The 27,473-nt window shown below is 35.8% G+C and overlaps 1 protein-coding gene across 1 annotated transcript in view; it reads right to left on the bottom strand.

Moving 5' to 3' along the window:
- Window positions 1–7,222: 7,222 nt before the first annotated feature.
- Window positions 7,223–27,473, bottom strand: part of LOC149798580 (neurocalcin-delta-like) — a 36,903-nt gene continuing 16,652 nt past the window's right edge. The window contains exon 3 of the mRNA XM_089957391.1: window positions 7,223–10,883. Coding sequence (XP_089813517.1) covers window positions 10,689–10,883 — 195 coding nt within the window. The 3' untranslated portion in view covers window positions 7,223–10,688. The remainder of the gene's footprint in view (window positions 10,884–27,473) is intronic.

Raw genomic sequence — 27,473 nt, 5'->3', positions numbered from 1 at the left:
CATGCATCTTATCCATAGGAACATAATAAAGAAAAAGATTGGATATCTGTCATCACATAATTAATTTACTAGAATCACACTATTTACACAGCCGACGGGCGCAGATTATTATGATTCTAACTGCGCGGCCTTGATTTTCAAACCCGTTATGACAATGTGTCCGTACCCAACCAATTTAATAATCACGGGGACACGGTTATTACCCACCCATTCATTTATCACCGGTCAGTGCTATAAGTTCATGAAATAACTGTACTCAGTTTAAAAACATGTCTGTAACTTGTCACAACACTGTGACACTTCCTCGCCCAGCCCTTCTTTGTTCCATTAGTTTAGTTCTTTGAGCCGTAATTGGATATGGCAATACTTCTTCCCTGTAGACTTCCTCTCATGAAACAGTTCTTGTAGGAAGTACTACTTATGATGGATTCCGCTTGCATTCTGCTTGCGAGACGATAACTGTTCCTTGACAAGTGTCCCTTTGGCACATTCCAACACTGCCTTTATCTCATCGTATTGCCTTTCCAGGTCCCCGTAAAGCTGCTGAAGCTGATGTTTTTCCTCAAGGACAGCTAAACCATCTTCCGCCGCGCGGACCTTCTCTTGTTTAGTTTCTGAAAGTTCTAGTTCTAGTCGTTCGATGTCAAGTCGGAGGCATTTCAACGATACCTCGCCACATCGTGGGTCCGAGACTGTGACTGGAAATTCCGAATACATGCGTACGAAAATCAAGAAAGTCCTAAGACGGTTAAGAGGGGCTCGTCTATGCGTAGCTGTCTAATGCTAGTCCTCCATCTTTTAACTCACTGCGGCTCTCGACCGATCTTCCACTTAACAAATGATCTATGGTTGTTCCTAATTTTTCAAACTTTTCTGTGATGTCTATAGTCTCTAGCAGACTATCAGTGGGCGGACTTAACTGTCTCTTCGATATTGGATACGTAACTCGATTGTAACCGTCAGACCTCACGTTCTCAGGCGTACCCTCCTTTAAAGTTTCGAACTTCAGATCATCCGACTTGCCACCAAATGCACGGGCATCGCCATCAACATTATTGGCCTCGCACGGAGTCGAGGTCACAAGAAACTGGATGTTACTGTCTACGTCCACATGTTTTATCTGCCTCTCTATAGTAGGCGACAAGGGCGATAACAGTCGCCAGTGAACAGACTGTGGCAAAGGCGTATCAATTAAAGAGGTAGGCGCACCTCTGCCAGTAGCCATTATAATAACTTATAATAATTCCCTATTAGCCTGTCGCGATGAACTTTAAAAGAAACTTTCCTACTACCAATTGCTATTTAGAACAGGCTTAGATGTATTTGTTGTTGTTGTTGTTGTTATTGTTTTGTAAAATCGACGACCAATGTGTGTACTTTTCAATTCACTGAGAAAGTACCAGGTCTGTCAAAACAGAAATAAATGAGGTTTTACTAATACGAAAATAGAGCGAGATGGACGAATATTTTGGTCTAATCTGTGCTTATGCTATTTCGAAGGGGGGGGGGTGTCAAACACGCGATCTTACGCACGGTTCTTCTCTTATTATTTAATAATTATACAGCCAAATTCACGAATCGGGAATGCACAGAATTTCATGGCCAAATAAATTATGATATCTTTAGACCATTTCAACTTAGTTATCTCCGGAATAATCAGCTGTTTTGCCCAATTCGATATCCACGTCTCAGCAATGTGACACGATGCTTGTGACTGACCCGCGTTCCTTTTACCTATGAGCCATCTGCAATTTCACTTTCTTATCTGCATCACTGCTGACATTACGTCCTAGATAAAATGTTCCGTCTCGATTGGACATATGTACTCAAATTAAACAAATTTCTTAAGAGCAAATAAATCTAACTACTTTCGCAGACTAAATATTGCGAAATAATGAAAATAATTTGTAAAAGTGTTGTATCATTTATATCTATTTTTAATATTTATGATTTTTTTTTTTTTTTTTTTTTTTAATTTTATTGGACATGCCTTTCTTTCAAAATTGCGAAGGAATAGTCTGTTCTATACATAGTAAAAAATCTAATCACTTTCAACATATCACATAACTATTCACATATCCCATCGCTAGCCACCAGAAATTTTCTTGTTACACGCACACGGGTATTTACTTGACCGAGCGGTTGTCAAACCCTGGCGCGATTCTCGCTAGAAGTCATAAGTTTCCCCGACTTTCCAAAGACTACCATACAACCTCAGTTGTAAATCAGAAAGCCCGACGTGTCCATTCTATACCTAAATTTTCCTCTAATTAATGCAAGACCACAGAAAAACCAAACCGTCAACTATCCATCAACCGTACATCTGCGTGTTTTGGCTTCATTATGTTTCCGTACCACCAACCGTTCACGCCTTAGAACCTATGTGAGTACTCCCTAACAATGGGAACTATTTTAACTCCGCCACCTTAGGCCAGTCAATGTATGCTTTCCAGGCACATTTCGCCGATATAACTGCACCATATTCGCCCGCATGGCGACATAAACGGTCTCTGCCAAGTCCCTTTTTATTTATGCCCTTGTGTAATTTACCGGTTTAATACCGTAAGTGCTGTCCTTGCAGTCACGCTACCAATGTATACCACTAGATTTTAATATGTACTACTTTACTGCAGGGACAGTCATTCGGTTCTGGTCGGAATTCACTATTAGTGAACCAGGACATCATGGAAACACACTAACACTTCACTCCGTGACGTTTGCTCCTATTGATTAGCTCATTAGTTCGGGCCAGGAATATTTCCATGGCGCCAAATTCCAATAATCAAACAAGTAATCACACAAATCTAAGAATTGCTTAAAACGGGGCACTACAACCACGTGCACATACTCTAAATTTACTACAATACGTATAATTTTTTAAGTGGTCGTCTGATTCAAACAAATCCGTTCCATATACTCTCTGATTAGAAAATCAAGACAGATTTTTACTTTCAGGTTTTCGATCTATATTGGAACATCTCTTGTTTAAGATATTAAGTATGTATTTATCCTTCTTAGTTTTGCTTGTTAGTCACTCCGTCTGCATCTTAACATTTTAGTGTTGGACGTCACACTGGAACAGTGTTCGTCTTGAGACAAACGTTTGACTTGTATTGCGCAGTGACAGTTGCAGATGGAGCGAGTAGTATTTACTAAAGCTATCACGTAATTAATGTTCACTACAAATACCCGGATGTCTTGACACCCTCGAATTATAGTCTCGCAATTTCTACAGACACTAAAATCATTTCTAATTTCTCACGAAGTTTAATCACATTTGGTTTGATCCGAGCGATTGAATTCAAACACTTTTACTTGATCCAATTCAAATTGCCCAGATAAATTCTAATATCTCTTCCGCCTATTTCCTCCTCAAAGCGATATAACGCGCTTGGGAGAAACATCAGCGAATGAAAGGTTTTCTCCAAAGATATTTCGGTTGAGAAACGCTTACATCTTTGTGTAATTAGGATTAACATTTTTTTTTATCTTGCCAAGAAATATCTGAAAACTATTGTCAGGTATTATTTAAGTAAAAATGGCTTTGTCGGCCAGAATATCAAGAGCTGACAAGCGGCTGTCGATAGCCTTGATTATCAGTAAATGACGAAGGTCATATTTTTCTCCTCTTTTCTAAAAATGTTACTACCATCTAAAAACCGTTCAACGGTACACCCAGATCACTACTAAAAATGTAAGAGTACACTTTTCATTAGTGTATCTTCACGTTCGGAACCCGTAGTCATGGAATTATCTGAGTACAAAACTTAAACCTAAAAATAGAAACCATCGTCTCCGATTGTAATTGGAGCTTGAAGGTTTCTATTATATATAAAGAAATTCAAGCAAGATGTGGAAGCTGAAATGTTCGAGACTACAACCTTACCGGTGGAGGAGGATTAATAAAGTTTAAAAGGAAATATTGTGTGAATTCTAAATATAACGTATTTTCTTTTATAATCGTCATTAAGAAGACACTTATACACCTTGTAAGATGACAATGACAGATCCTTGTAAGATGACAATGACAGATGCTTGTAAGATGACAATGACAGATGCTTGTAAGATGACAATGAGAGATGCTTGTAAGATGACAATGACATATGCTTGTAAGATGACAATGACAAATGCTTGTAAGACGACAATGACAAATGCTTGTAAGATGACAATGACATATGCTTGTAAGACGACAATGACAAATGCTTGTAAGATGACAATGACAAATGCTTGTAAGATGACAATGACAGATGCTTGTAAGATTTCAATGAGAGATGCTTGTAAGATGGCAATGACAAATGCTTGTAAGATGGCAATGACAAATGCTTGTAAGATGACAATGATATATGCTTGTAAGATGACAATGACAAATGCTTGTAAGATTTCAATGAGAGATGCTTGTAAGATGGCAATGACAAATGCTTGTAAGATGACAATGACAGATGCTTGTAAGATGGCAATGACAAATGCTTGTAAGATTTCAATGAGAGATGCTTGTAAGATGGCAATGACAAATGCTTGTAAGATGACAATGACAGATGCTTGTAAGATGACAATGACAAATGCTTGTAAGATGACAATGACAAATGCTTGTAAGATGACAATGACATATGCTTGTAAGATTTCAATGAGAGATGCTTGTAAGATGGCAATGACAAATGCTTGTAAGATGACAATGACAGATGCTTGTAAGATGACAATGACATATGCTTGTAAGACGACAATGATATATGCTTGTAAGATGACAATGACAGATGCTTATAAGATGTCAATGACAGATGCTTGTATGATGTTAATGACAGATGCTTGTAAGATTTCAATGAGAGATGCTTGTAAGATGTCAATGACAAATGCTTGTAAGATTTCAATGAGAGATGCTTGTAAGATGTCAATGACATGCTTGTAAGATTTCAATGAGAGATGCTTGTAAGATGGCAATGACAAATGCTTGTAAGATGACAATGACAAATGCTTGTAAGATGACAATGACATATGCTTGTAAGACGACAATGATATATGCTTGTAAGATGACAATGACAGATGCTTATAAGATGTCAATGACAGATGCTTGTATGATGTTAATGACAGATGCTTGTAAGATTTCAATGAGAGATACTCTTAAGATCTCAATGATAGATGATCGAAGATGTCAGTGACAGATGATCGTAAGATGACAATGATAGATGCTTCTAAGATGTCAATGACAGATGCTTGTAAGATGTCAATGACAGATGCTTGTAAAATGACAATGACAAATGCTTGTAAGATGACAATGACAGATGCTTGTAAGATGTCAATGACAGATGCTTGTAAGATGACAATGACAAATGCTTGTAAGATGACAATGATATATGCTTGTAAGATGACAATGACAGATGCTTGTAAGATGACAATGACAAATGCTTCAATTCAATTTATACGGTGTAAAAGAAGTCTTATCAGCATTAACAATTATACTGCACCTATTCATGTTAATGTGTAAGAAAACACTCCGTGCTTGTTATTCAATGCATTGAAGAACTAATATTTGACTTCGAATAATCATGTACTTCAAGGACACTAATAATTCAAAATTGAGCACCCTGTTTCAATACGAATCTGTAATATCGTGATTGCACAAATTATTTCTGTTCGGTTTGTACCATTATACATTATGTACCTCAACACTCGACTCACGTCTGTATGTATAGTGCCAATGTTTAACACACAAAACGTTTGAGAATCTACATTATTTGCACCATGTCATGTGATTGTAATTTAGGCTTCAGATTGTACGTCGTTGAGTACATGTGTATACTTTTCATTCATATGGCACTTTTTACACGGGTTGGCATGATTAAATGTGGATTTTAGTGAAATTATATTCTTAATCAGACTATGTATACCATAACATTTTTTTTTTAAATTACGATAAAATTTGCGGTACTTTGTTGAGGAGAACAGCATTTTATGAGAGTGACTTCAAATTTTCATCCCTATTGTCCGTGTGGGTTAGAATTTAAAATAAAGCGTTTTGTCGCATCGAATAGTAAACGCTTCCTATTAGAATCTTATGGGCTCCTTGAAGCAAACGAATGCGAAAGAATAACTTAAATCTTTGTTGGTGCCACAATAAAGTTTTTCAATTATTCTATTGTCATTCATTTGCTAAATGGAACCTTTGATATTCGAATATAAGCCTTTAATATTCGAATATGAGCATACAAGAAGAGCGTGCACCTATTTTCCTTTTCTGCAGATGAGCCATCATTTGTTATATTTCTGCTCGCATACTGACGAAATAGGACAGAATGCTAGATAAAAAAAATTGTGAAATTAATACACACACACACACACGCACACGCACACACACACACACACACATGTATTAGGAATTGAATCCCAAATAGTCCCAAAAGTTCTATCACAAGTCCAATTGAAACCCAGTGGTATTCTAAGTAATTAGTAATATTGAATGTGTTGATGTGCCTGTAGTCTCGAATGTGCTAATATACCAGTGGTTTGGATTGTGGCGATGTTCTAGAGTGTTTCGATGTATCACAATAGTATAATCCAAAAATGGTCTTGCCTGAATTCACTATATTTCCAAATTAGTGTGTTCCAGACCAAGAATATGACTGATGAGCACTTTGCATTTCCAGTGAATAATAATTTGATAAATTACTCAACCGAAAGAAAAAATGAGCACAAACATAAGATTCTTTCAACATATTACGGCAGAAATGTTTAATTGTTAAGTAAACAAGATTGTATTAACTTGGCCTAGGTCGCAATTCATCATTTTCTGAAAATACTCGATCACTTAATCTAATTTTCCATTCTAGAAGAATCTTCGGTTGGATTTGAGACTTATCTTTTAAATCAAATTCAGTTAAACAGTTTTACATCATTAATGATTCGAATGTTTAATCCACAATCACATATAATGTTTGCTCTGTGTGTGTGTGTGTGTGTGTGTGTGTGTGTGTGTGTGTGTGTGTGAGTGAGTGAGTGTGTGTATATATGTGTGTGTGTGTAATTTTTTTAATTTTAATCTCTTTTTCACATTAAAACTGGATCTGAAATTGTACACATGTTACAGGTCTCTCTTCCAATTATGGTCATATCTTAATATTGCTTGTCTATTTTGGTAAAGGCATACAAAACAGCGCTAATTTGTTTTCCAAATGTCACATTGGTAAAGATGTGCAATCGGTCATTTTTAAACAAACTAAAGAACAGCCACTAATGATACGTATAATTTATTAAAACAATAAACCGTTTTCAAATGTGAAACGCTTGCAAAACGAGTTTCGGAATTTTTTCCTATAATTGGAATACCGTTATTTCATATTACAAAACCGCTCCGGTGGCCTAGTGGTTAGAGCGTCCGTCTCGGATGCGGGAGGTCGTGGGTTCGATCCCCGGTGGCCTAGTGGTTAGAGCATCCGCCTCGGATGCGGGAGGTCGTGGATTCGATCCTGGCCGAGCCATATCAAAGACTTACAAAAATGGTACTAACATCTGCCTCGCTTGGCGCTCAGCATTAAGAGGTTAGTGTTAGGACTGATTGGCCTGGTGTCAGGATAATATGCCTGGGTGGGACATCATGCTACATGTCTGCGGCATGATGCCCCAGTGCTAGACATCACTATAAACTGCCACAATGCAGACATCGTAGCGATATGACTGAACTTTTTTTAAAGCTACATTAAAAATCCACACACACACACACACACACACACACACACACACTTCATATTACTCCACTACAAAACAATGGTGTGTTACGATGCATGTGTACCGGTCTTAATGTGCTGACAGAGATCATCAGTACCATGTAGACTATGAAAACTAATGATACTCAGTACTATGTAGACTATGAAATCTAATGATACTCAATACCATGTAGGCTATGAAAACTGTAGATCGTCAGTACCATGTAGACTATGAAAACTGAAAATCGTCAGTACCATGTAGGCTATGAAAACTGTAGATCGTCAGTACCATGTAGACTATGAAAACTGAAAATCGTCAGTACCATGTAGACTGTGAACTCTAATGATACTCAGTACCATGTAGGCTATGAAATCTAATGATACTCAGTACCATGTAGACTACGAAAACTGAAAATCGTCAGTACCATGTAGACTATGAAAACTGAAAGTCGTCAGTACCATGTAGACTATGAAACTAAAGATCATCAGTACCATGTAGACTATAAAAACTGAAGATCGTCAGTACCGTGTAGACTACGAAAACTGAAAATCGTCAGTACCATGTAGGCTATGAAAACTAAAAATCATCAGTACCATGTAGACTATGAAATCTGAAGGTCGTCAGTACCATGTAGACTATGAAAACTAAAGATCGTCAGTACCATGTACACTATAAAAACTGAAGATCGTCAGTACCATGTGGATTATGAAAACTAAAAATCGTAGTACCATGTAAACTATAAAAACTGAAGATCGTCAGTACCATGTAGACTATGAAAACTGAAGGTTGTCAGTACCATGTAGATTTTGAAAACTAAAGATCGTCAGTACCATGTAGACTAGAAAAACTAAAAATACTCAGTACCATGTAGACTATGAAAACTAAAGATCGTCAGTACCATGTAGACTGTAAAAACTGAAGATCGTCAGTACCATGTAGACTTTGAAAACTAAAGATACTCAGTACAATGTAGACTATGAAAACAAAAGACCGTCAGTACCATACAGACTATAAAAACAGAAGATCATCAGTATCATGTCGACTATGAAGACTAAAGATCATCAGTACCATGTAGACTATGAAAACTGAAGATACTCAGTACCATGTAGACTATGAAAACTGAAGATCATCAGTACCATGTAGACTATGAAAACTAAAAATCATCAGTGCCATGTAGACTTTGAAAACTAAAGATACTCAGTATCATGTAGACTATGAAAACAAAAGACCGTCAGTACCATGTACACTATAAAAACTAAAGATCATCAGTACCATGTACACTATAAAAACTGAAGATCATCAGTGCCATGTAGACTTTGAAAACTAAAGATACTCAGTATCATGTAGACTATGAAAACAAAAGACCGTCAGTACCATGTACACTATAAAAACTAAAGATCATCAGTACCATGTACACTATAAAAACTAAAGATCATCGGTACCATGTAGACTATGAAAACTAAAGATCATCAGTACCATGTAGACTATGAAAACATAAGACCGTCAGTACCATACAGACTATAAAAACTGAAGATCATCAGTACCATGTAGACTATAAAAAATAAGATCATCAGTACCATGTAGACTATGAAAACTAAAGATCGTCAGTACCATGTAGACTATAAAGAACTGAAGATCATCAGTACCATGTAGACTATAAAAAACTGAAGATCATCAGTACCACGTAGACTATGAAGACTAAAGGTCGTCAGTACCATGTAGACTATGAAAACTGAAGATCATCAGTACCATGTACACTATGAAAACTAAAGATCATCAGTGCCATGTAGACTTTGAAAACTAAAGATACTCAGTATCATGTAGACTATGAAAACTGAAGATCGTCAGTACCATGTAGACTATGAAAACTGAAGATCGTCAGTACCATGTCGATTATGAAAACTAAAGACCGTCAGTACCATGTAGACTATGAAAACTGATGATCGTCAGTACCATGTGGATTATGAAAACTAAAGACCGTCAGTACCATGTAGACTATGAAAACTGAAGATCGTCAGTACCATGTGGATTATGAAAACTAAAGACCGTCAGTACCATGTAGACTATGAAAACTGAAGATCGTCAGTACCATGTGGATTATGAAAACTAAAGACCGTCAGTACCATGTAGACTATGAAAAATAAAGATCGTCAGTGCCATGTAGACTATGAAAACTAAAGATACTCAGTATCATGTAGACTATGAAAACTGAAGGGTTAGAATTTTCGTGTCCAGTTGCATACATGGATGGAATTGTTCTTTGTTTCCATTGTAATTTGCTTCTTTTGTTTGCTTATTAATTTTAGCTTCTTTCATTTGAAATGATCCATACTGCGCATCTCCCCTCCTAAATTATGGTCTGAATCTAGACTACTACTACCAGTACTAGTACATCTATTATTTCCACTACTTTTACAACCATGCCTTACTGCTGCTAGCACTATTACTGATAGCACTATTCTATTACTACTTATTCTTGACTTAAAACAAACACGAATTTTATTATTTCATTTTGCTATTTTTTTCTTGAATGGGTTAGAATGCGTATAATGGCTGCCTCACTGACGGGCAGCATTATTTAAGAACCACACAAACAAGAGTATTATGACTGTACAAAGCGTCAAAGGGCTGACTGTACCAAGCGTCAAAGGGCTGACTGTTCAAAACGTCAAAGGGCTGAATGTACAATGTATCGAAGGGCACATTGTTTGAAAGGGTTGACTCATAAGAAAAAGGAAGCAAAATCGACTCTTCCCTTACCCATCCTAAAGACCATTCCTACCCAAACAATTAAATCCCCACAAATATTGCCTGCATATCACAACAAAGAACAATGATGAAACGTGTAACAATCAAATATGTGCATTTCGGTTATGTATAAAGCATGACCGTCTCTCTCTCTCTCTCTCTCTCTCTCTCTCTCTCTCTCTCTCTCTCTCTCTCTCTCTCTTGAATTTAAATTTTAGCCACTGGCGTCATATTTTCTTGACCAGTCAAGCCTCGTCAGGATTGGGATCACATTCCAATAGGTTGACAATTATGGGCTGATCGGATGCGCCTCGTATGAACTCCTCCCACGTGATCTTATTGTCATGGTTACAATCTATGGATTCGAACAAGTCTTCCGCCAGCTGTTTCGGATGATCCATGTGATCAGAAATCGAGCAGTTAGTCATTTTGTAAATCGCCTGAAAAGAATTATTGAATTATACAAATATTTAAAAAATGAATTTGAGAATTTGTTGATTAAAATTATAAGAACAAGCAATCAAACATACGTAATGCATACTTACACTATTCAGCATGTTTTGTTAGATAAAATCTTCAAAAGTCTCATTTCTTCACAACTGAAGTTCCATGCTGCATTTTATTTATTACATATACTTTGCTGGTGACGTAGTTTATATAATGTCCACGCCAGAACTGAAATGTGTTTGTACACAATAATTATCTGGAAGTAGCACATTATCTTTGCCATTGCATGTTGGAATCACGTCTCATTGTTTGTTTCTTTGCAACATTCACATGTACTCTGCTGTTGAAAGTCGTGATTACAGTTAAGTCCAACCCAACGAAACTATTCACTTACTAGAAGCTAAAATAGGGACCAATGCTAAAAAAGTAGGATAAATGACACTCTTTTTTGCCCCTATATAATAGACCACAAGTCTTTTCCTTTTCACTTAGGTCAGAATACAGCGGCAACAAATTTTAAACCCTCCACGGCAAAATGGCACTGAAAACAAATGAAACTCTGTATTTGTTTGTTCCTACAGTTTTAATTTTATGTAACTATATTACTCGGCAGTATTTTTAATTGGTCTGTGCATATCGCCTCAGTGAATACAATCCGACACTGCTGGGCAACGACCTGATTCGGGGATCATCTGATGCCTTCGCATAATTCACGCAGTTTACTTTCGCAATATGTCGGGGACGAACACGAGTGAATAGGCAAGATTTTCAAAAGTTAGAAACATTACTTTGTTTCATAAATCATTTAAAGTTTCAAAGACAATTTTATTTCAGTAACTTCATTTACATTTTACATAGTTATGAATGAATATCAAATTAGCCAACATTATAGGATTTCCATTTCATTTTGTTGCATAAAAATAGGGTAATGAGCCATGAACGTAAGGAGTCAAAAGGTATTGAATTTATATCTCTATCAAGATTATGAAGTTTACGTCATCTCTTGGTGTGTTCTCTAGCACCCCGAGCAGAGTGCAACATAATCTATCAAACCTGGTCAGGGCCTGGGACAAGTAAGACAAAATTACGGAGGCAAACAATGGTCAAGGGGCCCACCGCCGAAGAGACGAGCATTTTTTGTTGTTGTTGTTGTAATTCATAGGGGCCTACTGGAGAGTGGTTCCTAGGGCCCACAAAACCTGTCAGAGGCCCAGAACTTGGTCATCAATAATCGAGGGGAACATTGTTGACTAACACAATTTGGAAGTACAAACAAATAAGGTCCCAAATGAGCATAAAATTATATGATATACTATATCCCTCAACCTTGGAAAATTAAGAGTATTAATACTGTTTTTTCTAATTCAAAAAAAGTTTGAATTATAGATAAGCTACATTATGCTACAGATGCTCATTATTATCACGTGCATAATGTCTAAATGCCATGACAGATAATGTCTAAATGTCATGACCAATAATGTCTGAATGCCATGACCGATAATGTCTAAATGTCATGACCAATAATGTCTAAATGTCATGACCAATAATGTCTAAATGCCATGACAGATAATGTCTAAATGTCATGACCAATAATGTCTAAATGCCATGACCGATAATGTCTGAATGCCATGACCAATAATGTCTAAATGCCATGACAGATAATGTCTAAATGCCATGACCGATAATGTCTAAATGTCATGACCAATAATGTCTGAATGCCATGACCAATAATGTCTAAATGTCATGACCAATAATGTCTAAATGCCATGACAGATAATGTCTAAATGTCATGACCAATAATGTCTGAATGCCATGACAGATAATGTCTAAATGTCATGACCAATAATGTCTAAATATCATGACCAATAATGTCTAAATGTCATGACCAATAATGTCTGAATGCCATGACCAATAATGTCTAAATGTCATGACCAATAATGTCTAAATGACATGACTGATAATGTCTAAATGTCACGACCAATAATGTCTAGATGCCATGACCGATAATGTCTAAATGTCATGACCAATAATGTCTGAATGCCATGACCAATAATGTCTAAATGCCATGACCGATAATGTCTAAATGTCATGACCAATAATGTCTAGATGCCATGACCAATAATGTGTAAATGTCACGACCAATAATATCTAAATGTCATGACCATTAATGTCTAAATACCATGTCAAATACTGTCTAAATGTCATGACCAATAATGTTTAAATGTCATGACCAATAATGTCTAAATGTCATGGCCAATAATATCTAAATTTCATGACCAATAATGTTTAAATGTCATGACCAATAATGTCTAAATGCCATGACCAATAATGTGTAAATGCCATGACCATTAATGTCTAAATATTATGACCATTATTGTATAAATGTCATGATCAATAGTGTCTAAATGTCATGACCACTTATGTCTAAATGTCATGACAAATAATGTCTAAATGTCATGACCATTAATGTCTAAATGTCATGACCAATAATGTCTAAATGTCAAGACAAATAATGTCTAAATGTCATGACGAATAATGTCTAAATGTCACGACCAATAATGTATAAATGTCATGACCAATAATGCCTAAATGTCATGACCATTAATATTTATATGTCGTGACCATTATTGTATAACTGTTATGATCAATGGTGTCTAAATGTCATGTCAAATACTGTCTAAATGTCATGACCAATAATGTTTAAATGTCATGACCATCAATGTCTAAATGCCATGTCAAATACTGTCTAAATATCATGACCAATAATGTTTAAATGTCATGACCAATAATGTCTAAATGTTATGACCAATAATGCCTAAATGTCACGACCATTAATATATATGTGTTATGAGCAATAATGTCTAAATGTCATGACAAATAATGTCTAAATGTCATGACAAATAATATCTAAATGTCATGACTAATAATGTTGAATTTTTTTAAAAATCAATGTCGAACAAGTAAAATGGATTCCTACTCCTGTTTCGGAATGACCTTTTTTGAAGGTTCTTTTTCTTAGAAGGTATAGTATACGGAAATTATCTGTGGGGGATACTAAACATAAGAATGTTCTTCATCATTTATTCATTCTGTGTACTCTGGATTTTTCACTTGACCTCTTAGAAAATAACTCTCAGTGATTGACACTTAACTTCAAAATGATAGGACTAAAATGGCATGAAAATAGAGAAAAATGTCCACATATTAAAGACTTGAACTCTTTATATGTAACATAGTGAAAACTACACACCAAAACGCTTTCAATACAGATATGTACTGATTTTACCGCGGCTTAAAGGTCTTTCGTCTAAGTCGCTATTAAGATCTGGAGACGTACACCTTTCAATGTGTTTCGATTGCACCTACCAGCAATATATTTAATTTATGTTTTATTAAACAAATTAAATGCGTAAAGAAGTAATTTTATCTGTTGTTATTATATACTTGTCATTATTCGACTCATTTTCGTTTTTAAAATCGACAGGGTGTGAAATTTGTAGATGTTAAGGCACTACATAACTGAGTGAACGTTGCAGATGGCAGCGTGATACGTAGCCATTTCAGTTGATGGATATTATTATGGACAGTGTCCAATCCATGGCCGGGTGTTAAGGATATAGTATTTTAATCGGTCTGATTGGGGACATGATTGATTCTTAACGAGGTTCGTCCGATAACTATATCGGGTTAAAGGGTGAAGCTTAGGTTCATTGTAAAAACAGCCAAGGGTTGAAATGTTGCAGCAACAGCGTTTGTACTTGCTGAAAGATTTGTAATAAATTGAAATTTGGCAGAGATCGGTTCTGAAGGGAAGCGCGAAACATGTGGAATTTTCCAAACCTTAGATGGGTCTGTTCTGTCGGTTAAACAAACGTAGATCCTGAATGGATAAGTAACGATTAGGGGTGTGTTTCCATGCGAAGTTTAGTGTTTTATAATTTTTTTACAATGTAAAATTAGTCAGTCGAGATGAGATCGTGCCTCTGAGGAAAATAGCAAGTACTTTTGTCGTTAAACAATAGTCCAAGGGACGTGTATTGGAAGTCTTGAGAGATGATCCCGTAAGAGGGTAGAAGAGACAATTCAGTTAAAGGGCAAAAGAGAGCAAAAGAGCTCTCGTCTCGATAACTCCACAAAACAAAGCGGGAGACGTAGAAATAAGACAATCCATATTGCATTTAAAGAGGCTGAATAAAAGATAGAAGTCTTTGTAGACTAAAGCACAAGTGATTCAGAAGGATAAATCAAACCCAACCTACTACAGGTGTTGAATCTGGAGTGACTATAAGCAGAGCTAGCTGTAGACGCGTTTGTTCGAGGCAAGTAGAATATCTAAAAAAATTGCATGAATGACAACTATTTTGAATTGCATCAAGCTATTTGAGTATAAAATGTTTTTTCAAAATTATCTCCCCTGAAAGAGCTTGTGTTTGCACTGTGAGCATCTGGTGGTCTCAAAAATGGATTTCGGACAAGAAAAATGCATGTATACATTTGTGGGTGGGGTGCATCAACTTTTTATTCTATGAATTTCCACTGACTTGCCAGGTCAAGTGAATGATATTCTCATGTTTTGCTTTATGATATCTATCCAAAAATATGGAACTGTTTGAACTCACTCGTGTATCTTTTTAAAAATCAATTTTTATATTATGCAGGTGTATACAACGTTAAATTAGTGCATGAAATCTCTCCCTCGTACCCACAAATGACAGGGTATGCGAATACTATCTAGCAAATGTACTTTCGCTCTTTGATAGACAAGCACCCATATAAAGTTACTGTACTGATAACCTGTTTGCGTCGCTACCTTGTAATTATGTCCCTGGAATTCTATTAATAAACACACAGCAGCTTGTTACGTTGCAAAATAAGGATTTAAAAATCTGTGAGGACTGAGATAACCTCATTTTGTCACACTACGGTAACAATTATGGATATTTATTCTGACCGCTTCTTTTGAAATTCGGTAAATGGCATGTATTTTTTTTTATAATTTTATTATACCGGTATTCCTTAACCTGAGCAAACAGTTCTGCATCACATCACCCGGTCCCTAGGTACAAGTATAATAAGTATAATGTAGAAAGTATATTTAGACACCACCTTCGAATTATATTAGAGAACAAGAAACAATTATTGACATTTGGTAATGCTCAACGCAACGGTACGATTTTGTATACTCGTTATATTAGCTTTCGGGGGCCCCGAGTGGCCGAGTGGTCTAAAGCGCTCTCCGTTACGGATCACTGCCATCTCACCTCTGTCTGCGTGGGTTCGAGTCCAAGGCTCGGCTAGCGTGGGTACGTGGGAAAGCCTGCCAGTAGCTTCTCGTGGGTCGGTGGTTCTTCCCTGGGTTTTTCAGGGTTCTTCCTCCACCATTAATACTGGCCGCCATGTATAGCCTATCGTGTGCTGAAAAATGGCGTTAAACACTACAACAACAACAACAACAACAACAACAACAATATTAGCTTTCATTGATCACGTGACCTGCATACAACAGATAATGTCTACATATATCTGAACCAACTGCAGCCTATCCACAAATTACTTTGGGTCATCATATTGCAAACGTTACATTGCGCACCTCTTAGTCTCTCTCTCTCTCCCTCCCTCCCTCCCTCTCTCTCTCTCTCTCTCTCTCTCTCTCTCTCTCTCTCTCTGATTACTAGTCTTACTCGAAGCAGAAATTAGGAACGACAGCTTGTGATAGGGTTGTTTTGAATCGAGAATTTATTGACGGAGTGGAGTAATTAAAACAATGAAAATAAGGAAAGAAGGAAGAAAATAGACATCAAGGAACATATACGGTGCATGATCTACGCCAAATTACCTCCGGCAGAGTGTTTTTCAATGCTCGTTAAATGCAATTTTTTTAATAGATTTAGCCCTTTGACGCACACAACCTATCGAACATGGTAGTCAATAAATTTGGATACAATTAGTTACAATTATGATCACCAATCAGATAACAGCGGACAAGGAACTTGTTCGACAACACGAAATGAAATAGCGTGAATACGGCAGTAATAACGGTGAGACAAAAATGACAAATTCAGCAACAAAAGCTTCTATAGCTAAAAATAAATAATAGAACACAGAAATGATCTTAGCCGTGTTCGCCATCTTTGACGCTAACGAACAATACAATCTTTTACATATCTGACAGAAGGTGAATCTTACATTCTGTCCAAACAACAAAATATTGAGCTCGTTCACGTTATGGAAGCAAGCATAAATCAATCTGTTCCACGATGATGTAAGCTCGCACCACTTCCCTGTTTACAGCTCTTTGTATGGTCCAAAAAGAAGAATAATACAACAAGTCTGTCTATTGCCATTAATTTTCGTTCTGGCCTTAATTTCTCTCTCTGTAAACACTGTAAATGTTATTTAGGCAAATCCAAAAATATATACCCTTAAACTAAAATGTTCACATAATTATAGAAATAGGAATTTAACCTTGTAATCAAGACGTATCACGTGTACTAAAACCACGTGACTGGGTTATAGAAAGGAGACGGGAGGCATGGATCCCAACTATCATGTGTACCAAACCTATGGGTACAAGAGAGAGTTTTATGCAAAAAAATTAATGTTGCATACACCTGCCTGATATAAATATCAATACAAAAATTAAAAGCAGCAAGTGAGGTTAAAAAGGTCCATATTTTTGAATAGGGATAATAAAGCTAACAATAAGACAATCATTCACTTGACCTGACAATTCAGTGGGAATTCATATAATAAAAAACTGATTTACCCCTGCGTGAGTAGGAAACAGGGTCTTAATCCATTTTTAAAGACGGATTAGGGCAATATCACTTCTGGTATGGATATCAGCTTGACAACATAATACTTAATAGGTCCCTCCTTTGGGACTTCGCTCTTTTGTAAGAAGAGTTCATTTTATTTTCAAGCTATATCGTAAGAAACAGAGTAACAGGTACTAGAATATTACAATATTATACGATGATAGCAAACATTAGCCTTTAGATATTCGTTTCCTTTCAATATAGTACACCTCTCTGATTATCTGACTGGTTGGGGACAGTATGGCGTTTTAAGTCTTACTACAACCGGCTTTACCATACAAATATGAGGCGGTTGCCTTATCTGGCCGGCTGATTGGGAGCAAGGTGTGCGATTATTTGAATGGGTGTCTTCGGCACAGATAGTTGTAAAGGAAACTCGCTGAGATAACTTGTTCTAAATCATCAAGCGTTGATGATAAATGTCACTCTCATCAAAGCTTGAAAATGCAATTTTAAGCTCTTCACAAGGTTTGCACAGACTGGTAGCTTTTATTACCACTGCCTCTTAATACCTGGTGTTTTATTACAGATATACATTTCTACAGACAAAAACAGGTCTTGGGTAAATGCAGTCATTTTCTCCCCCTTAATTGTAAGACATCTTCTTTGTTAGATTTTCTAGGGCAGCCTGCGTAAATTAGTGTAGCTCTCTCGAATGAACAAGTATAAATGATATGGGTAGAGTAGATAGGGGTGGGGGTAGAGTTTGTCTCTATCATCTTTTCTTGTTTTTAAAAGTACACATGTGTGCATTGAAACCTGTGAAAGTACGTGAATGTATGTCTGACTTTCTTACTGGTTTTGAACTTGACAAACGCAATCCAAAAGTAAGTAATATAAGCTATCCGATCTACTCCTTATCACCCCTGTTTTCAAATTGCTGTTTGTAAGGCTGCATATATGTTCTCAAAAAGGCATTGCAACATGCGATATTTGATTAAGCTCGATGTCAGCTAATCGTGCATCGTTTACTTATATTAAAAACAGTAAACATATATTTGCAAAGGCAATTTAAAACTCTGTGTAAAAGGTGATTTTTCAGATGCAATTGATTTTCTCAAGGAAACTAACCCTCTATAATTAAATCCAGAGACATATTATGAAACACACACACACACACACACACACACACACACACATGAACGAGAACGTCGCATGACATTTTTGTTTAGACAGGTGCCACTATTACCAACTCTTAAAATCCACGTTGAGGAGCAGTTGAATCTAGTCTGTAGATTGCTGGTTTACTCGTAGAATTAACCCCGCTAGAAATTGTATGTCTTGTAGTACTCCAGATAGGATCAGTCGCTCTTTTTTACCACCTTCAAGGTCACCGGGTTAATATAAATATCTCACAGTAACATTACCTAATACTGACTGTTTTGAAAATTCATGTCGTTGTATTGGTATTTGTTTTTTGTGATCGCGCTAATAGGTTTCAACGCAGTTCTTTGAGCAATTTCATTATTTAAGGCAGCTATTACACTTGGTTATCTTGTAAGCCATTCGCGAGATCTTATATTTTTCTGAATTATTTCATTTGCGCATTGATATCCAAATAACCACTCAGCAAGAGTTCGATTAAATCGTTCAACAATTGCCTGATCACGATGAATTGCAGTGTGTCCTCGTCGAATTGTGACATTATGTTGCTTCATCAACGACGATACTGCACCTTAAAATTCTTTGCCAGGATCAACCTGTAGCACCTTGTAGTCCAGATCCTCACCGATAAATTCGTTCAAACGCAGAAGCAACTTCAGTTGCTGTTTTAGCCGATAACGGCTCGTCCTCTTTATACCTACTTGCAACGTCAACAACAGTCAGCGTGTATTTGTATGCTAATTGACGTCTTCCAATTTTGACAGTATCGTGTGGTAAAAATAATATATCCACCCGATGAACTTAATTTGGAACGCTGACATCAAAATGTGCATGCTGAATTCGTTTAGACGGTGGTAGATACATTTGCCATATTGCCTGTCGTGCTAACCAATTTGCGGCGGCAGAACGTTTAACATTTGCTGCATCAGCGAGTTTACTAATCGCTGCTCTACCCTTCCAATATCGCTTGGGCTATAATAAATCGATTCCATTATGTTTATAATCGGTTATTTAATTACTGGCTCGGGAAATTCCATTTCCTAATAATAATTTTCTTTTGATCGCAGATCTTACCAGCCAAATAGCTAACGATTCTCTGAAAGATTTTGTTTAAAATAGAATTTAATGCATGAATTAATTTCACATCTGCAATATGTCGTTGCTGAAGATCTTTATTTTATAAGCTATATCATGAGTATGATATGCTTGATCAATAGCGTTTATTGGATACTCTCCGGGTCTTGGTTGGTCTTGTTTATCAAGTCGGATATCAAGTCGGGTACCAGGACCACAATAATTATATCCTGGAAGATGTTTTTCTCCTGGGTATTTGGCCCATGGAGTTCCTGATAATTTTCCTAGCGAAGCGGAAATATCACCGCCTGACACTTTGTGTCCTGACTGTGTCCCTAACTCAGTTAGAGAGATAAATTTGTATTTTTTGTACCAGATTTTAACACGTGCCTGTAACCGCATGCTTTTTATTGTTTGTTATCGTAGTTGTTAATCCACTTGTGGGGGCGGATGTTCTGCATCGAACACAATATAGATTCATATTCTTATATATACATGTAAGAGTATACGGATGTAATTGATTTCTCAGCGACAAGAAAGCAAGAACCAGTCAAACATCGTCCAGCGTAAACAAATTCTATCAGAGCAATCATCAAAGGTCCATCTGGGTCTGGTAAAACACAATTGCTACTTACTTTGATAATGATATGGATCAAATGGGATAAGTTGTTTTTAGTAGCTCCGTCAGTTGATGACTAACGATGCTACGAAGTACTTAAAGATTTTAATGAAAATGTAAAATTGTTAAATGAAGATGGCAATGATATTATTGAATTTCTTACTTATATTGATGAAGCGCCATCTGTTGATGACAATGATGGATTTATTAATAATTTAGTAGTATACGACGACGTTATGCTGGAAAAACAGTCAAATCCGGCCAGAATATTTTCCAGAGGAAGACACAAAAACATAGACGTGATTTATGTTACTCAACGATATACACAAATACCCAAAGTGATTAGAGACAACTGTAATATTTTAGTTGTATTTAATGGAGTTGATAAACATACTCTGCGAAATATTCATCAGACTTGGTGTAGCGGCGACATGGATATAATTAAATTAAAAAATTTCCTTTCGCGAGCACAATCATCCCCGCACGGATATATAACAATACATTTACATGATCCTCGATCACGATATCGTATAGGCCTTGATAAAATCTTTGAATGAGAGACTGATTTAATTACAGCAGAAGAGGGGGTGCGACCTCAATGAAGCGTCACGGTGGGTAAAAACGCGCGCATACTTTAAAAAAAACCCACTAACGACATCAATAAAGTAACAATTTTTTTAAACCTAATTAGAGAAACTCTCGGTCGGTTAGAGGCTTTGGTTTGACGTTATTGACCTTATTGTTTACATTTTCGTAGGAAGTCTTATTTTCCCAAAAATGACGTCCAATCAAGTGGTCTGTTCACCCCCTCTGCTTCTGGTCTTAAACTAACAAGAAGAAAGCAAAACCAAAAACGTTGAGCAAATTTAAACAAACTATTTTTTTCTCATGAATAGAGTGTAAAAATTCAAAAGACACATGCAGTTTTATGAATTAAATTCCAAAATAATCTTAGATGTCCTTTCAAAATGAATTTTAAATACCTTGAATGCCATTATGTACCACAATGTCATAGTCTAGATTTTTCAATAATCCGAAAGTAGTGTTTTATTCCAAAAGGCCAACGAGCACTATGTAATTATAATGAATCATTTAAATAAATGACTCTTCTCAGATTATATCTGAACACAACTGAAAATGATTCCACAGACTGATCTTACAACAGGAATGAAGTCTTATTCACAAAACCTCTATTTTTATACAAACTGTCACCAGAGTTAACACACACCAGAATGCCATGAAATTCTCAACTTGTGTTTCATTTCTAATAGAAATTTCTATCAACTTGTGAACAAGTTCGCTCCAGAATATTCTAAGCTCGTAAATAAGGTTAGCCCTTGAACTTAATTTTTATTAAGTATTTTTTTTATATAAAAGAAACACAAAACATTATAAAAATCGGGTAAGCACAACCCCCAACATGACAAAAGGCAAGTACATAGTATAAATTAAACATACACAACACGCATCACTAGAAGCTCTTCCCAAAGATTATTCGGGTAATTTTCTACCTTAAGAAGCAACCCCTCGCCAGTGCCAGAAGACAAGAGGTTTTGAAGAAGTTGGATATGAAAAGTCTGTGACATTTATTAACTTGGAGATGATAAAGTCGATTTTCTTGGCTTAACATTTCCCAATCTGCGCAAGTTCAAGGAATGGCATAGAGTGCACGTGTGTGTGTGTGTGTGTGTGTGTGTGTGTGTGAGAGAGAGAGAGAGAGAGAGAGAGATTTGGATTTTTAACGTAGCTTTAATAATTTTCAGTCACATCTCTACGATGTCTACAGTGTGGCAGTTTATAGTGATGTCTAGTACTGGGGCATCATGTCGCAGACGTGTAGCATGATGTTCTACCCAGTCACATTTTCCTGACACCAGGCCGACTAGTCTTAATACTAAGCTCTTAATTCTGAGCGACTTGTGAGGCAGCTGTTAGTACCATTTATTGAATTCGTTGGTACGACTTAACCGGGGTACGAACCCTCGCCCTCCCGCATCCGAGGCGGACGCTCTAACCACTAGGCCATCAGAGCGAAGCGTACACGTAAATAAGCAGCCAAATCCATATGATCTTACTGTATATGTATCGATATTAATTCTAAATATATATTGAAGCCCGTGATTAGTTTTGTCCATTTACTCTTGAAGAGATCGAACCCAACTCTTTTTCTCTCTCATTATTAAGTTCTTATCAGGAATGATCACATTATGTATTTGTATCTCTTGTGTATCAAAGTATGTATTTGTATCTCTTGTGTATCAATGTATGCATTTGTATATATTGTGTATAAAGTAGGTATTTACGTCTTGTGCATCAATGTATGTATTTGTTTCTCTTATGTATCAACGTATGTATATCCATCTCGTGTGTATCAAGTGTGCATATCCATCTCTCGTGTATATGCGTATGAATATCCATATATGGTGTATCAAAGTACCTATATCCATTTCTTGTGTATTAACGTATGTACATACATCTCTTGTGTATCAACGTATCTATATCCACATCTTGTGTATCAGAATATATACATATCCATCTTTTGTGTATCAAACTATGCATATCTGTCTTTTGTGTATCACAATAGACATATCCATATTTGGTGTATTGAAGTATACATATCCAGGTCTTACGTATCAAAGTATACATATCCATCTCTTGTGTATCAAAGTCTACATATCAATGTCGTGCGTTTTAAAGTATACATATCCATCTCTTGTGTATCAAAGTATATATATCCATCTCTTGTCTATCAAAGTATACATATCCATCTCTTGTGTATCAAAGTATACAAATCTGTCTCTGGTGTATCAAATTATACATATCCATCTCTTGTGTATCAAAGTATAAATATCCATATCTTGTGTATCAAAGTATACATATCCATCTCTGGTGTATCAAAGTATACATATCCATCTCTGGTGTACCAAAGTATACATATCTGTCTCTGGTGTATCAAAGTATACATATCCATCTCTTGTGTATCAAAGTATACATATCCATCTTTGGTGTATCAAAGTATACTAATCTGTCTCTGGTGTATCAAAGTATACATATCCATCTCTTGTGTATCAAAGTATACATATCCATCTCTTGTGTATCAAAGTATACAAATCTGTCTCTGGTGTATCAAAGTATACAAATCTGTCTCTGGTGTATCAAAGTATACATATCCATCTCTTGTGTATCAAAGTATACATATCCATCTCTTGTGTATCAAAGTATACATATCCATCTCTTGTGTATCAAAGTATACATATCCATCTCTTGTGTATCAAAGTATACATATCCATCTCTTGTGTATCAAAGTATACATATCCATCTCTTGTGTATCAAAGTATACATATCCATCTCTGGCGTATCAAAGTATACATATCCGTCTCTGGTGTATCAAAGTATACATATCCATCTCTTGTGTATCAAAGTATACATATCCATCTCTTGTGTATCAAAGTATACAAATCTGTCTCTGGTGTATCAAAGTATACAAATCTGTCTCTGGTGTATCAAAGTATACATATCCATCTCTTGTGTATTAAAGTATACATATCCATCTCTGGTGTACCAAAGTATACATATCCATCTCTTGTGTATCAAAGTATACATATCCATCTCTGGCGTATCAAAGTATACATATCCGTCTCTTGTGTATCAAAGTATACATATCCATCTCTTGTGTATCAAAGTATACATATCCATCTCTTGTGTATCAAAGTATACATATCCATCTCTTGTGTATCAAAGTATACAAATCTGTCTCTGGTGTATTAAAGTATACATATCCATCTCTTGTGTATCAAAGTATACATATCCATCTTTGGTGTATCAAAGTATACAAATCTGTCTCTGGTGTATCAAAGTATACATATCCATCTCTTGTGTATCAAAGTATACATATCCATCTCTTGTGTATCAAAGTATACAAATCTGTCTCTGGTGTATCAAAGTATACAAATCTGTCTCTGGTGTATCAAAGTATACATATCCATCTCTTGTGTATCAAAGTATACATATCCATCTCTTGTGTATCAAAGTATACATATCCATCTCTTGTGTATCAAAGTATACAAATCTGTCTCTGGTGTATCAAAGTATACATATCCATCTCTTGTATATCAAAGCATACATATTCATCTCTTGTGTATCAAAGTATACAAATCTGTCTCTGGTGTATTAAAGTATACATATCCATCTCTGGTGTACCAAAGTATACATATCCGTCTCTTGTGTATCAGAGTATACAAATCTGTCTCTGGTGTATCAAAGTATACATATCCATCTCTTGTATATCAAAGCATACATATTCATCTCTTGTGTATCAAAGTATACAAATCTGTCTCTGGTGTATTAAAGTATACATATCCATCTCTGGTGTATCAAAGTATACAAATCTGTCTCTGGTGTATCAAAGTATACATATCAATCTCTGGTGTATCAAAGTATACATATCCATCTCTTGTGTATCAAAGTATACATATCCATCTCTGGTGTACCAAAGTATACATATCCATCTCTTGTGTATCAAAGTATACAAATCTGTCTCTGGTGTATTAAAGTATACATATCCATCTCTGGTGTATCAAAGTATACATATCCATCTCTTGTGTATCAAAGTATACATATCCATCTCTGGTGTATCAAAGTATACATATCCATCTCTTGTGTATCAAAGTATACAAATCTGTCTCTGGTGTATCAAAGTATACATATCCATCTCTTGTGTATCAAAGTATACAAATCTGTCTCTGGTGTATCAAAGTATACATATCCATCTCTTGTGTATCAAAGTCTACATATCAATGTCGTGCGTTTTAAAGTATACATATCCATCTCTGGTGTATCAAAGTATACATATCCATCTCTTGTGTATCAAAGTATACAAATCTGTCTCTGGTGTATTAAAGTATACATATCCATCTCTGGTGTACCAAAGTATACATATCCATCTCTTGTGTATCAAAGTATACATATCCATCTTTGGTGTATCAAAGTATACAAATCTGTCTCTGGTGTATCAAAGTATACATATCCATCTCTTGTATATCAAAGCATACATATCCATCTCTTGTGTATCAAAGTATACAAATCTGTCTCTGGTGTATCAAATTATACATATCCATCTCTTGTGTATCAAAGTATAAATATCCATATCTTGTGTATCAAAGTATACATATCCATCTCTGGTGTATCAAAGTATACATATCCATCTCTGGTGTACCAAAGTATACATATCTGTCTCTGGTGTATCAAAGTATACATATCCATCTCTTGTGTATCAAAGTATACATATCCATCTTTGGTGTATCAAAGTATACAAATCTGTCTCTGGTGTATCAAAGTATACATATCCATCTCTTGTGTATCAAAGTATACATATCCATCTCTTGTGTATCAAAGTATACAAATCTGTCTCTGGTGTATCAAAGTATACAAATCTGTCTCTGGTGTATCAAAGTATACATATCCATCTCTTGTGTATCAAAGTATACATATCCATCTCTTGTGTATCAAAGTATACATATCCATCTCTTGTGTATCAAAGTATACATATCCATCTCTTGTGTATCAAAGTATACATATCCATCTCTTGTGTATCAAAGTATACATATCCATCTCTTGTGTATCAAAGTATACATATCCATCTCTGGCGTATCAAAGTATACATATCCATCTCTGGTGTATCAAAGTATACATATCCATCTCTTGTGTATCAAAGTATACATATCCATCTCTTGTGTATCAAAGTATACAAATCTGTCTCTGGTGTATCAAAGTATACAAATCTGTCTCTGGTGTATCAAAGTATACATATCCATCTCTTGTGTATTAAAGTATACATATCCATCTCTGGTGTACCAAAGTATACATATCCATCTCTTGTGTATCAAAGTATACATATCCATCTCTTGTGTATCAAAGTATACAAATCTGTCTCTGGTGTATCAAAGTATACATATCCATCTCTTGTATATCAAAGCATACATATTCATCTCTTGTGTATCAAAGTATACAAATCTGTCTCTGGTGTATTAAAGTATACATATCCATCTCTGGTGTACCAAAGTATACATATCCGTCTCTTGTGTATCAGAGTATACAAATCTGTCTCTGGTGTATCAAAGTATACATATCCATCTCTTGTATATCAAAGCATACATATTCATCTCTTGTGTATCAAAGTATACAAATCTGTCTCTGGTGTATTAAAGTATACATATCCATCTCTAGTGTATCAAAGTATACAAATCTGTCTCTGGTGTATCAAAGTATACATATCCATCTCTGGTGTATCAAAGTATACATATCCATCTCTTGTGTATCAAAGTATACATATCCATCTCTGGTGTACCAAAGTATACATATCCATCTCTTGTGTATCAAAGTATACAAATCTGTCTCTGGTGTATTAAAGTATACATATCCATCTCTGGTGTATCAAAGTATACATATCCATCTCTTGTGTATCAAAGTATACATATCCATCTCTGGTGTATCAAAGTATACATATCCATCTCTTGTGTATCAAAGTATACAAATCTGTCTCTGGTGTATCAAAGTATACATATCCATCTCTTGTGTATCAAAGTATACAAATCTGTCTCTGGTGTATCAAAGTATACATATCCATCTCTTGTGTATCAAAGTCTACATATCAATGTCGTGCGTTTTAAAGTATACATATCCATCTCTGGTGTATCAAAGTATACATATCCATCTCTTGTGTATCAAAGTCTACATATCAATGTCGTGCGTTTTAAAGTATACATATCCATCTCTTGTGTATCAAAGTATACATATCCATCTCTTGTGTATCAAAGTATACAAATCTGTCTCTGGTGTATTAAAGTATACATATCCATCTCTGGTGTACCAAAGTATACATATCCATCTCTTGTGTATCAAAGTATACATATCCATCTTTGGTGTATCAAAGTATACAAATCTGTCTCTGGTGTATCAAAGTATACAGA

Source organism: Sinohyriopsis cumingii, chromosome 5 (assembly GCF_028554795.1).
Source record: "Sinohyriopsis cumingii isolate HCF-2022 chromosome 5, ASM2855479v2, whole genome shotgun sequence".
Lineage (NCBI taxonomy): Eukaryota > Metazoa > Mollusca > Bivalvia > Unionida > Unionidae > Sinohyriopsis > Sinohyriopsis cumingii.
The sequence above is the reverse complement of the archived record's forward strand: the minus strand, read 5'-3'. Positions and strand labels throughout refer to the sequence as shown.